The sequence below is a fragment of the Nomascus leucogenys genome, chromosome 14, assembly GCF_006542625.1.
Source record: "Nomascus leucogenys isolate Asia chromosome 14, Asia_NLE_v1, whole genome shotgun sequence".
In the NCBI taxonomy this organism is placed as follows: Eukaryota; Metazoa; Chordata; class Mammalia; order Primates; family Hylobatidae; genus Nomascus; species Nomascus leucogenys.
Window position 1 is genome coordinate 84238553 of NC_044394.1, and position 14763 is coordinate 84253315.

Consider the following 14763-nt stretch of genomic DNA (forward strand, 5'->3'; position numbering starts at 1 on the left):
AGATAAACTAGAACTTTTGAGTATCCTGTCTGCTAGGGAAATACATTTAAATATATTCTCTTAGGAATATTCAAGAGCAACTCCTTTTAAGAGAAATACTGTTAAACTTCCGAAGTCCAGGCAGCTGTCCTGACTGGCTTCCAGAAAGGGAACAGAGAACTGTGATGGAGACTTGCCAGGTCCAGTTTCTCTGAAGGTGCCTTTTTCCTGCAGTGTCTACCTTTGCTTCTCTCTGCAGTCACCTGAAAACACATTCATGTCACCTATTTCACCTCACGCAGATGGCACTCACTGTCAGTGTTTTTATTTTCTTGCAGAACTCATCTAAAGCCGCCCAAGCCCCATCTCCGTGGGGGGCCAGTGGAAAGTAAGTTCGCTTTTCCAAAGTCAGTGCCGTAAGCCAGACAATGCATGGTGCTGGGCCACTGCGCTTTGCTTTCTGTTCCCCCAGGGGCTGCCCTGCCTCGCTTGCTCCCGACCTCGCCACTCTGGTTTTTCTACCTCTCCCCTTCCAGGAGCACTGGAACCCCATCCCCCATGTCTCCCAACCCCTCTCCCGCCAGCTCTGTGGGGTCTCAGGGCAGCCTCTCCAACGCCAGCGCCCTGTCCCCGTCGACCATCGTCAGCATCCCACAGCGCATCCACCAGATGGCGGCTAACCACGTCAGCATCACCAACAGCATCCTGCACAGCTACGACTACTGGGAGATGGCCGACAACCTGGCCAAGGAAAACCGAGGTGAGTGCACCCCACGGGGAATCAGGGGCCCACCCGATCAGGGCAGCGGCAGGCGAGTTTCCATGGCCTCTCGAAGGAGAGATAGGAGGAGTTGTCGCCAATGGCGGGAAACCCTTCCTGCCCTCTCCCCCACCGCAGGGCCTCCAATGCCTTTGTCTCCCTCTATTCTTAGTGGAAAATGATGGGAGACAGACCAAGGTACAGGTATAGATACGCACACCTACACTTGTCCCTTTAGCCAGTGGGCTTCTCAAAGGTAGGAACTGCGCTGTATTCAAGTTTGTGTTCCTAAGACCTAGCCCAGTGCCTAGAACACAGGTGGAGCTCTGAAACACTGAATGAATGAATGAATGAATGAGAATGTTACTAACTCTGAGCGCCAGCTGCTTACAGTTGAAAAGAGCATTTTATGTGTAGCAGTAAGCTGTATTTCTTTTTGAATAACATTTGTTGTTGCTGATTATAAAAGTAATATAAGGCGGGGCACGGTGCCTCATGCCTGTAATCCCAACACTTTGGGAGGCTAAAGCGGGTAGATCACCTGAGGTCAGGAGTCCAAGACCAGCCTGGCCAACATGGTGAAACCCCATCTCTACTAAAAAATACACAAAATTAGCCAGGCATGGTGGTGCACGCCTGTAATCCCAGCTACTCGGGAGGCTGAGGCAGGAGAATGGGTTGAAACTGGGAGGCAGGAGAATGGCTTGAACCCTGGAGGCAGAGGTTGCAGTGAGCCAAGATCATGCCATTGCACTCCAGCCTGGGCAACAGAGTGAGACTCTGTCTCAAAAAAAAAAAAAAAAAAATAGCCAGGCACGTTGGCTCACGCCTCTCATCCCAGCTCTTTGGGAGGCTGAGGTGGGCAGATCACGAGGTCAGGAGATCGAGACCATCCTGGCTAACACAGTGAAACCCCATCTCTACTAAAAATACAAAAAAATTAGCTAGGCGTGGTGGCGGGCGCCTGTGGTCCCAGCTACTCAGGAGGCTGAGGCAGGAGAATGACGTGAACCCAGGAGGCGGAGCTTGCAGTGAGCCAAGATGGTGCCACTGCACTCCAGCCTGGGCAACAGAGCGAGACTCCGTCTCAAAAAAAAAGTAACGCATACTTACCGTGGCTACATTTGTAAAGCACAGAAAACTTCAGATAAAACAACTTTTAAATCATCAATAATCTTTTTTTTTTTTTTTTTTTGAGACGGAGTCTCACTCTGTCGCCCAGGCTGGAGTGCAATGGCGCGATCTCAGCTCACTGCAAGCTCCGCCTCCCGGGTTCAAGCGATTCTTCTGCATCAGCCTCCTGAGTAGCTGGGATACTCACACAGTTGTATATCTTTTCTTCATTTGACATTATATCAGGCATTTTCTCATGTCACTAACTAGTTAAAAAACACCCTTTATGGTGGTTCTATAATAATATCCTAGTACATTGATTATACAGTCACAAAATATCCTGATTTCTCAAACCATTCCCCTGTTCTTAGACATTTAAGTTCCTTCCAGTTTTTTTCCACTGTGACAAATAATGTTGGGATAAATATCCCTACATAAGTAATTGTTCATATTTCTGGTTGTTTTCTTTTTCTTTTTTTTTTTTTTTTTGGTTTGAGACAGAATCTTGCTCTGTTGCCAGGCTGGAGTGCAATGGCACTATCTCGGCTCACTGCAACCTCCGTCTCCTGGGTTCAAGTGATTCTTCTGCCTCAGCCTCCCGAGTAGTTGGGACTACAGGCGTGTGCCACCATGCCCAGCTAATTTTTTTGTATTTTTAGTAGAGGCAGGGTTTCACCATGTTGGCCAGGATGATCTCGATCTCTTGACCTCGTGATCTGCCTGCCTCGGCCTCCCAAAGTACTAGGATTACAGGCATGAGCCAGCACACCCGGCCGTATTTCTGATTATTTTCTTAGGAGGGAGTTGTGGAATAAAATTTGGGGGTCAACAGGTATAGATTCTCTTAAGATATATATTGTTCTATATATATTGTTCTATATATCGACATATGCTGTTAACTCTTCTCCTGAAAGTTTATACTAATTTACTATTGTCCCTGCAGCAGCAGGTAAGAGTGCAAATCTGAGTTCACTTTCAGGCCATGAAATGCAAACTATGTTCCCAAGATAGCATGGGAGCGTGATAGCTCCAAAGTCAAGAGCAAGATGTTCAGGATGAGATAAGGAATGTATGGCAGAGTGCATGAGATTGTAAATAAAACCACATAGTACATAACATGCAGCCCAGAGAAAGTCCAATGAGAATGCCATGGGGGTCAGAAGGCACCAGGAGGAGCTTGCTAGAGGAGCTGGCATGGAACCATGGAACAGAGCTTTGAAAAGCACTTAGATTTTGGGAGGCTGAGGTGAGTGGATCACCTGAGGTCAGGAGTTCGAGACTAGACTGGCCAACATGGAGAAACCCCGTTTGTACTAAAAATACAAACATTAGCCGGGTGTGGTGGTGCTCACCTGTAATCCCAGCTACTCAGGAGGCTGAGGCAGGAGAATCGCTTGAACCTGGAAGGCGGGTGGCGGTTGCAGAGAGCCAAGATCGCACCATTGCACTCCAGCCTGGGCAACAGAGTGAGACTCCATCTCAAGGAAAAAAAAGAAAAGAAAAGCGCTTAGCAGTTGAGTGACTGAAATAGGTGGGGTGGGTGTCACCAGTGGACAAAACAGAAAGGACAAATGTATAGAAGTGTCCAGTTTGGGAGACTGTGAGCAGACCAAGCTCCAGATGGCACTGCCAGCTGCCTGCTAGATGTCTCCTACCAGAGGGCTCAGTGCCAAGTGTCCAGTGCAGACTTGGCATTGTTCCCCTACGCCTACCTGCTCCTCCTCCTCTGTTCTACCCCTAGATCCCTTCCCTGGCCAGCCTCCCAGCCACCTCCCCATCCCTGCCCCAGCAAGTCTTCATTCAGCGGGTATGTGAGGACCTTTGAGACACTTCTCCCAGATACTTACTCCCAAGAAGTGTATTCAGTGACCAGCCATGACAGTAGAGTAGCCATATGAATGTTTTTGCCTCTATCAGCCACTAAACTGTGGTTTTGAGACAGCAGAGACCACACAATTCGTCCTGCTATCATCCCCTACCCCCCTGCACCTAGCAGAGTGCCTTGGTACATCATAAATATTTGTTTGTTTTTGAGGTAGAGTCATGCTCTGTGGCCCAGGCTGGAGCGCAGTGGCACAATCTCAGCTCACTGCAACCTCCACCTCCCACGTTCAAGCGATTCTCCCACCTCAGCCTCCGGAGTAGCTGGGATTACAGGCGTGCGCCACCACACCTGGCTAATGTTTGTTTGTATCTTTAGTAGAGACAGGGTTTTGCCATGTTGGCCCGACTGTTCGCGATCTCCTGACCTCAAGTGATCTACCTGCCTTGGCCTCCTAAAGTGCCAGAATTTCAGGTGTGAGCCACCGTGCCTGGCCACATCATAAATATTTGGTGAAAGGGCAAACCTAGGGAATGTTCAAAAGCTAGAAGGTGACTTCAGTCCAGATGTCTCATGGCCCGTCTCTGATTTGCCCCTAGGAGCCTGGGGCCTCACCCCTTGGACTCACTCCAGGGGCTCAGTGCATACCAGAATTGAGTACAGGGTGAGGGACGACAGAGCCACATTCACATTCAGGAGTGGGAAGCATTACTGGACTAGGAGAATGCAGCTGGAGGATATGGATTTTCTTTGTTATATGGCTAAGCAAATACTATTCATTTAAGTTAGAAATGGCAGATATCATATTTATTTATTTGGATATAGCATGAGTTCCCCACCCTTGGATTTTATTTTGTTCAAAGGAATGCTAAAGTTACATGATGGAACAGAGAATCCTTGATTTATATAGAGACTATGAATGGAATTTTTTCTTACATCAGTTGCTCAGGATAGCACACCTAGCATGTGTGGCATTCTTAGCAACTCTCTCTGTCCCCTAGAATTCTTCAACGACCTGGATCTGCTCATGGGGCCGGTCACCCTGCACAGCAGCATGGAGCACCTGGTCCAGTACTCCCAACAGGGCCTGCACTGGCTGCGGAACAGCGCCCACCTGTCATAGGGACCTCACCCTGGAGCCAGATTGGGCTCTGGTCTCCACAGATGGCTCAACATTTTTGGACACTGTGCTACTGAAATTCCCAGCCACAGCATTTATCAGACTGCAGTGAACATTTCCTCAGCATTGAACAATGATCTTTTGCAGGGCATGTGTGTTTGTATGTGTGGGTATACAAGAAGCCGCCTGTGTATGTGTGTAAGATACACAGCTCTTCAGAACACACCTTCTTTGTCTAGTTTCCATAATCCCAGGCTAGACAAAGTGATCAGAGGTTTCTGATTAGAGGAAGTACACACACACACACACACCATACTCACACACAATCACAGACACACGATTTCTATTCTAGTGCTAAACCATGACTTCTTAGAAAATTCAACCAAAATCTCATGGGTTAGTTAACCAGGTGCAATACAGCACACCAAAAGCTTGACTGCCAGTGAAGATGGACCTGCTCTTATACTGTTGATTACTTCCAGTATTAATATACTATTCCCCAATTATTTTTTGATTGGTATGTATTAATGGGTAATTGAATAATGAAAATAAGCCAGATATTTTTGTGCCGGAAGTTTACTAGATTGCATGTTACCAAATACCCTGCTCTTCCTCTAATTCCCTTCCCCCATCTGACTTTATTATCAACTAAACACATTCCAGGCAAACAGATGGACACTCACAGCCCTTCCCAGCCCCACCTCCAAGTAGTATGCAAATAGCACTGAGATTTAGCAAAAACTCGGCGTCTTTGAAACTTAACAGACACTAAAGCAGCAGTGCCTGTGTGTTGGAGCTCAGTTAGGAGTTGAAGTTTTCTGCACCTGTGATAACAAGCCCACCAGCCACATGCATTTCTTCTTCCTGCCACTGTGACTAGGTGGCTGTAGGGCCACATGGCATTTGTCAGCCAATCTGTTTCAAGTCTTTTCTTTCCACCAATAGCTTTCTTACAGATTTTCTTGGATAAATGAGGCTATTACCTAGAATGTCCCTTCAGTAGGAGCCTGAATCCTTTGCTTACCAGGCTAAGAGCTATTTGCCATGATAATGCTATCTGATTCTCTCACTCCTCATGCAGAATGTGCCCCTGCAGCCCTTTGATGCGTTTTGAGTTGGGGGCGATTTTTCAGGCTTTGATTAGCAGGCTGCTTGCAATGCGGGAGATCACAGTTCCTTTCTGGGGCAGCAGCAACCAGAGCCTCTTCCTGTGTCCTGTGTGTCTGGTATGTTTACACCTTGCTCTGAGTTTTTCTCTTGTTTTCTTTTTTAATTAAGTTTACATTTTAGTTTCTTTGACATCTTGTTTACGGTTTTTGTCTGATGTTTTTTCTTTTATAGTGTCTTATGCCCTAGATTTAGTCATCTTGTTAAATATATTTGGATATGAAATCTTGACGAAAAGAAAATAACTCCTGCAAAAGAGGGTCTATCTTGCCACACTTTAAAAACAAAAATAATGTCCTTGAGGCCTCTTACTTGATAAAGTTGCACCAGGACGGTCTGAGAAAGGCAGGCGGTGCAATATGTGGAGCAATCCATTTTTTCGAGGTGATGACGGCACAAAATGCTTAGACTAGATGCTGATCTATAAACATTCACTGATATTCTTACAGATCGGGTTGCAGTGTTAACATTTTTGTCAGCCTGATCTGTAGGTGGGAAGTAAGATCATTGTAATTCCTTAGCTCTGAGCACTGATTCAAAATTGTATAAATGACTGAACAACTTAGATGATTTGAAATTAGTTGAAAATAAGAAGGGCTTGTGGAATTTGCATTTGGCTTTGGCCTTCAAGCATTTGGAAATATTAAGAGAATTTCCATTTTACGTGTCTCCCAACTGGGGTGCTTCTTACAACCCTTTCACTTTTTTTTGAGACGAGTTTCGCTCTGTCTCCCAGGCTGGAGTGCAGTGGCACGATCTCGGCTCACTGCATCCTCTGCCTCCTGGGTTCAAGTGATTCTCCTGCCTCAGCCTCCCAAGTAGCTGGGATTACAGGCATGCACCACCATGCCCAGCTAATTTTTGTATTTTTAGTAGAGACTGGGTTTCGCCATGTTGGCCAGGCTGGTCTCAAACTCGTGACCTCAGGTGATCCACCCGCCTCCACCTCCCAAAGTGTTGTGATTACAGGCGTGAGCCACCACACCCAGCCCTTTCACTAATTTTTGGCAGAGTTCACAATCCCATCCTATGTCAGAAACTTGAACCTAACTTAAGAAATTTTGAGTCATTTTTTTGGAGGACTGAGACTTTGTTCTACTTACTTTTGAAGAATCCTGATGAAATATTCAAACACATAAAGGGATGGCCCTGGAGGGCTGTCCTGCATCCCTGGAGAGCTTCTCTGGTCCTGCCCACCTTGAAAGTTGCAGACTTTTTTGTGACATCTATGTGATGAGCTTCCTTGTGAAGCCCCATTTGACAGGTGGGCCAGCAGTGTTTTATCAGCACTCTGATGGCCCACATTTCCCAGGAAAACTTCTTGAAACTTGCCCTTGTGGGCAGTGGTCAGAGCATGTAGTTCCTATGACTGTCTCTCATTTCATCTGTGGAGCACATGTGGAGCACGTTGCTACAGCAGTTTCTGTGGGGTTTGGCATAGGTGATTTTGGTTAGTAACCATCCTCCAATTGTTGCTTGTGAAATTCATTCATAACTTGTTCCTTTTACTTAGTCTTGTTGTTGCTGCTGCTGTTGTTGGTGTGGTTTGGTTTTGAGACCAGGTCTGGCTCTGTGGCCCAAGCTGGAATGTGGTGGCGCGATCATGGCTCCCTGCAGCTTCAAACTCCTGGGCTCAAGCGATCCTCCTGCCTCAGCCTCCCAAGCAGCTGGGAAGATAGGCACATGCCACCACACCCAGCTAATTTTTTCTTTATTTTTTTTGTAGACATGGGGTCTCAGTATGTTGCCCAGGCTGGTCTCAAACTCCTGGGCTCAAGCGATCCTCCGGCCTCGGCCTCCCAAAGTGCATGAGCCACCATGCCTGGCCTGTTTAGTTTTGTTTCAAGTTGAAATATCTTTCTTGTGTTTTCTGATTAGAAAAGTAATACCTACTCATTATAAAAATTCAAACAGTGCAGAAACATAGAAAGTAGAAAGTGTAAGTCCCTGGTTGCCCCTTCTGCCTGAGACAACCACTGCTCACAGTTTGATGTATATCCTTCCAGAGACTCTCAAATTTAAGCAAATAATTTTTATTACCACATCTTTTTATTTGAAGACGTACATTTGCCTCCGAAGTTCAACACAAGTTCAACTGACCATATCCTTCCATGACCTGAATGGATGCTATCCTTTATTACAGTGTTCAATTGCCTTTGAAAGAGAGTAGCCCAGGTATATTCCTGATCAAAATTTGGCATTTTTGATGATACTACTCTACACAGATCAGACTCACGTGCAGAATCATGCCTGGAGTGACAGGTTTGGTTAAGACAGAGATTTCTGGAAACATTCAAATCACAAATGGAAACTTGAAACCCACAATCTAATGAGGAATGTACTGGAAAAATAATCTTAAGAGCTGACAAATTGTGTACTAGATTGAACACATGGAATGCAATGCAATGAGACTTTCTGCACTAAAACTTATCCTAATATGTACAACATTGATGTGTGTATTATATAACAGTGATGTGTACATTTCTGACACCCCATACATAATATACACAGTTTGTATAAATGCATACATTTAAAAATATATATGTACAATACAACTAACATAAAACTGTAGTGCGCCTGAAGGATATTACTAGTGCCTAATATTGAGTATGAGTCACTGCGTGTTCGCATCAACTTGGAAGTGCAGTAATTGTTATAAAATTAATCAGTGCAGCCAACATTATTTATGAATCACATCTTTGAAACTGTGCAGTAGCATATACATATATATTTTTAAATAACATTTTTCACAGTTTTCCAGAGTTACTGTTGAAATCTGCATCACCAAAAAAAAAAAGCAAGATTTTTTTAACAATGTAGACACTCTTCAGACCCAGTAATCTGCGTGCGATTTCCTATTTGTAGACTCCCAAGAGACTTTAGCAGTCACCAGCCTTAATGCATGTACAGGATATTATTGTGACTTAATTTATCTGCAGTTTTTAATCCATGTGAAATTGGAATTTATAAACGGACTTGGATTAAATATGTCTGCCTTTCTAAGGTTGCAAATGTTACATTAAATGATTTATGTTGTAAATGAGAGAAGTTGAGTTGTACGTAAAAGACATCCACCAATTTCTGTGAATATTTTTACAAGGAAACTTGAGAATCAAAATACGTTCAAGTCAGTTGTTCTGGCTCCCAGTTTATAATGTCTCTAAAAGCAACCTTTTTGTTTCATAAATGGCTTAAATGTAGCTCCCACAGATTATCAGTATGAAGTCTGACATTTCTCATGGAAAAAAAGCATGTTTTTCTTCATTATAACTATAGTTTACTATTTGTCTTTGCTATTTCCTGATACATACACATATGCACACATGCGCACACATGCATGCACGTATGCACGTGCACGCTCTCCAGTGTCCCAGTGAAGGCTCAACAGGAAGCTTGAGAAAGTCATCTCAATGGCCACAGGGTTCCTATTCAACCAGTAGCCCTGGGATGCCATTTTGCTTGTCATTCTTTAGTGTCACAAGTTACTTCCCTGACTTCTGTGCAGTCAGGGAACTGCACACAACTGAAACCAACATGGTGGAATCATGTTTGCAATATTTGGTTGAGTAAAATAAGATAATTTTGAACTAAAGAAGATGGAGGTATTAGACCAGTGGCTTGACATGAAGCATCCCCTATGCGGGAGGGTAAGTTTGTTCACTTCATTTTTAGCCTTATCTCCAACCCTTTTCGTTATCCTCCTCCCCAAACTAAAGAAGCAGAAACAGCAACAAAAACAAAACCATCCCTTCACCCGATCCAGCCCATATCCTTAGATTCAAATATCCTTTGTCTTTTTCCCATTATACAGTCTGACACAATTCACTCGTGTCTAGAGAGAAATATGCAGAAAGGGTTTGTTTGCAGATGGGCAGTTCAGTTGAGTCCTCATTAACCAAGCAGGGGGTGGAGAAGAAGCCTGACTCAGGATCACCATAGAGAACTCCTCATCCCAACGATAGGTGGGACAGAGATTTGGCTTTGCTTCACCAACCACTGAGCTTGGTACTCTTTCAGAGGTGGTTTGTGCTAAGAAACACCCAACAGTCTTTCAAGAACGTTCTCTTCTGCAGCTTTGCCTGCTACACAGCTGAAGTCTGTCCCTATAAGAATTATATTTTTAAGAAGTAATACATTTTCGAAGAAACCCGGATCAAGCGGAATCTTGAAAGTTTTTTTAATGAAAGGGGAAAAACAACCTTAGCACATAAACTGCACTTCCAACCATTTGGAACCAGAGTTTATGTCCTCATTTTCCCGTTCTCAGAAGAGCACAGTTTTTCAATATTACAACTTCCTGGCAAATAGCACAAGAAATATTCAGACTTGAGATTTGTGTTCCCTTTGTCCAGATTATTCTGTATATGTCACCAAAGGGGTTAACTTGTTTGCTTGACATGAGGAAAATTATAAACTCCGTTCTCAAACTAATTACATCTGACCACGGTTTTGGTTTTTATTATTTTAATTGGCACTCTGAGGCAGCAGGGGGTAAATTTTGGGTTGGCTGCAAGGGGATTTAGGTTCACAGCTCTCACAGTAATGGGAATCAAGGGATTAAATCTCTGTGTGTTACTTTGAAAATCCACCTCTTACAGCCAATTTTATAGACATTGATCTGAGGGTTGAATTCAGGGCACTAATTGCCAGTCAATACAAGGGTCAGCATTTGTGTTGAAGCACCAGGGGTATTGATGTAGCCTGAAAAGCTGAATCAAGGACTTGGGTTTTGTTTTGTTTTTTTAACCCATTTTTAAAATAGGAAAGCTCATCCAGAAATACTTGGATCTAGACATGATCTAGCATAGCACCAATGTTTAGGATTTTCAGAGTGCTGTTGGGTTATTAAAATAATATCAATGTTCTAGTTTCCTTATCGTTTTCAATTTTCCATAAAACAAAACTGAATTTTCCCCAGTATTCAGGATCCCTTTATTTCTAGATGCCCATAGGAGCAAAAAGAAAATACTCAGCAGTGAGGAATGTGCATTACTTCACTAAGCAGCATTCCTTCCACAGGAGCCAAGGGTATCTGACTTTTCAAAGAACATTCTTGGAGTCTCCCATCTTACCTTCATCTGTAGCATGAGTAATCACAAAGCCCAAAGGATGGCCATGTAGCTGAGATGTCTGTAATTCTAAGCATGTGTCACACGGATCTTTACTTACAGGCACTCCATAGCATCACCAGCCATCTCTGAGACCTCTTTAAGTAGTGACATAGCAGCATTGACACTTTTGAGTAATTTTCAAACTGATTATTAATCCCTTGAAGTTCCCAGGGCTTCACATACACTCTCACACACACACACACACACACACACACACGTCCTCCTCTGTAGGCTAGGTTGATCTTTTGTTCCTTTAGAGTTTTTTCCTTGTAAGTTCTATAAGTCGGATTTCATTTCTTGACTCCTTACTATTAATAGAACAGTTGTTAGCAACAGTGGAGGCTTTAAGGAAATAGAGCTCCAGTATAAGAATGCACTCATGTTGGGGCCACACAGTGGGAACAGTAGCTGGAGTGCCCAACACCCTCTTCCTTTGCCCTGCTGCACCAGGTCTTTGAATAAAGCTCCTCTCTGTGCCTCAGTTTTCTCTTTGTGAAGTGTAACTCAACATGTCAATCACCTTACTGAGTGACTGTGAGGAGCGACAGATCTGGGCAAGCTTTTTGAGATACCCAAGGGTCACACTTGACAGGGTTTTAAACATTACTGTAGGAACAGAGGCAAAGGAAATATATTATGTCTGCAGGCACCAAGGTGCACACATGTACAATGTGGGAGATGGAATTTTCTCCTAGGGTCTAGATTGGACTAGGATCTAGCAGACCAAGAGGGTGACAGCAGGGTAGCCATACCCACCCCCATGAGATGGGAGAGAGACAGGAATAGCCAGGGAAGACACCAGAGAGGGAGCTTCTTCACCTGTGTGGCTACCACTTTGAGTCCTTCCTGGCTGCAGACAGAGTTCTAACAGACCAAGGCGGGCAGGGCAGCAGGGCTACCTAGTACCCCACTGTGGGTGGTATGCCCCACCCTCCTCCTCCTCATCACACCCTAGTTTTAAGAAGTCAGAGGGGCTGGCGGCTCATGCCTGTAGTCCCTGCTTTTTGGGGTGCCGAGGCGGGTGGATCACCTGAGGTCAGGAGTTTGAGACCAGCCTGGCCAACATGATGAAACCCTGTCTTTACTAAAAATGCAAAAAATTAGCCAAGTGTGGTGGTGGGCACCTGTAATCCCAGCTACTTGGGAGGCTGCGGTGGAAGAATCACTTGAACCCAGGAGGCAGAGGTTGCAGTGAGCTGAAATTGTGCCACTGCACTCCAACCTGGGCAACAAGAGCAAAACTCCATCCCACAAAAAAAAAAAAGAAAAAAAAGCAGGGGCTATCCAGATGGGAAGGGGAAGAAGCAACATGGAGTCCAAGCTTCCAGTGGCTGCCATCTTCCATGAGAAAATAGCGTGTGTACTGCACACCATGCTACATGCGTCGCCAGAGGCCTGTGGCACAGTCAGGTCCTGTGCCCCCATGGTGAGTTCTCTTCATGTGGATCTTGTGTCTCTGATGGTAATTTCTGTTAGGGGGTGGGGGTAGGAGGTGGAGGACAGCTGCTCAGGGAGGTTCGTCTCTGAGAAAGGAGATCTGTCATAAGGGACTTAGGTATGTCATGCATGAGCTTCAGGAAAGAAAGAGGAAACCTCTCTTGAGAAAATGGGTGGTTTTTTTTTTCCTCTAGGGGGTTAGGTGGTTGCGTCAACATAATTATTTAATTGTAGGAGAAACTTTAGTGGCTGTACCAGTAGAGAGGAAAATCAACATATGATCTCATTGATCTTTGTGATGCCCAATGACTGGACATTCTAGCCCCAAACATGCAGACAAAGACTAGAAATCCAACCAGTGATCTGGATGTTGCATACCACTAGGGTCAAAGCCCTAAATGGTGGATTGAAATTTTTAGCTGTTATATTTTTTAGGCACAGGGCCGGTGTGTCTGCCTTGCATCAGTAAATCAGTGCTTTGAGCTTAACCAAAGTAATCATGACATACTGAAGAGTCCCTTCTTTTCATGCTCACTGGAAATCCCTTTCCTAACCTTTCTCCAGTTAAAATAAAATAAAATAAAATAAATAAAAGGAACCATGGCTGGAGATGATGAAAGGTTCAGCCTGATTTATGCCTAACTTAATACTAATGTCGTTTTCACAGGAGCACGAGACCTTGCCCAGTGCAAGCAAATTCCAAGTAGTTGGCTAAAAACTTCTAGAGTGGCAACAAAAAAAATTTTTTTTTTTTGAGGGAGAGTCTCATTCTGTCACTCAGGCTAGGGTACAGTCGTGCAATCTCAGCTCACTGCAACCTCCCCCTCCTGGGTTCAAGCAATTCTCCTGCCTCAGCCTCCCAAGTAGCTGGGATTACAGGCACCTGCCACCACATCCGGCTAATTTTTGTATTGTTAGTAGAGATGGGGTTTCACCATGTTGGCTAGGCTGGTCTCGAACTCCTGACCTCAGGTGATCTGCCCGCCTCTGCCTCCCAAAGTGCTGGGATTACAGGCGTGAGCCACCGCACCCAGCCTGGCAACACAATATTTATTAGCAGGAGGAAATACACCAGGTGGACACTTGGACTTCACCCTTTCTTAGGCAGGGTGCTAAGGAACAGATACTCCTGTTACAGTGTAATAGTCTCTTGCTTACACAATTCTGTAAACATTTAAAGTCCCTCGCATGAAGTCTGCCCCAGTCAGTGAAGGAATTTAAAATTCCACCATTTTTTTATGCTGTGTGTGTCATCTTGGAGGTTTATTCATGGAGCTAGCAACTCTACTTCAGTGTTCTGATATCAAAGGCCTAGTGTGTCACATCAAACACCGTTTCAAATTCTGCATTTTGGTCTTGGGAAAGCTGTCAGCAACTTGGGAGCCAGCTTATCTCCCTCAAGAATTTTCCAGGTATCCAGCTTTGGCAGTCACAAAAACAAATTATAGGATCTTCGTCTTCTTACAGGCATCTATCTTAGGACGGTTTCAAGAATTGAAGAGGATTTTAAATAGGACAATTCTGTATAGTAATTTATGTCGGGAAAATGTACATATTGTAGCATTGATGAAAATGCTGTTTATTAGGTCCAATACCATTTTCATATCTCTTCTAGTTATTCTCTATTAAAGTAGATCAAGTTCATTTTGTTATGTGATACTCATTTGGGGCTTCTTATTAGTGCATTTGGATGTGATTGTGGAGAAAGTTCAGAATCTGTGTTGATAGTCACTATTTTAATCCAAGTAGCCATAATGGCTCTGTTAAGCAGCAACATTACAAACACTACTGCTGAGAAAGTTGCAGGCTCCTATCTGTGTCTCTGAGTATGTGGGGGGAAAAAAAAGTTAATCTAAGCAATTCATTAAAGACCAGAGGCTTTAGTAAGAATCACTTCTTCCAGCCTTTCTTCCCAAAATCTGTGAATATTTCTTGCAAGGAAACTTTATTTTTTTTGTACTCCAAAACATTATATATGATAAAAATTTATTTTAAGCATTCATATAAATAGACTAGAAAGTACATGCATCAAAATATTTCACTGTTTGGAAGATTGGTGTTTTCTTTTGTGCTTGTCTCTGTTTTCCAAATTTTCTGCAATGAGCTTGTGATTCTTCTGAAATTAGAAATTCTAAAAACCAGGCTGAGGCAGAAGAATTGCTTGAACCTGGAAGGCAGAGGTAGCAGTGAGCCGAGATCACACCACTGCACCTCAGCCTGGGCAACAGAGCAAGACTCCGTCTCAAAAAAAAAA

The 14763-nt window shown here is 44.1% G+C and overlaps 1 protein-coding gene across 4 annotated transcripts in view; it reads left to right on the forward strand.

Moving 5' to 3' along the window:
• The window catches only part of AFF3 (AF4/FMR2 family member 3), a 564533-nt gene extending 553705 nt beyond the window's left edge, over positions 1–10828 (forward strand). For 3 of the 4 annotated variants that reach the window (XM_030827298.1, XM_030827299.1, XM_030827301.1), the window contains 3 exons: positions 318–367; positions 516–739; positions 4676–10828. In XM_030827298.1, coding sequence (XP_030683158.1) covers positions 318–367; positions 516–739; positions 4676–4797 — 396 coding nt within the window. In that variant the 3' untranslated portion in view covers positions 4798–10828. The remainder of the gene's footprint in view (positions 1–317; positions 368–515; positions 740–4675) is intronic. The other variant, XM_030827300.1, reaches the window with a different exon arrangement.
• The last annotated feature ends 3935 nt before the right edge of the window (positions 10829–14763 follow it).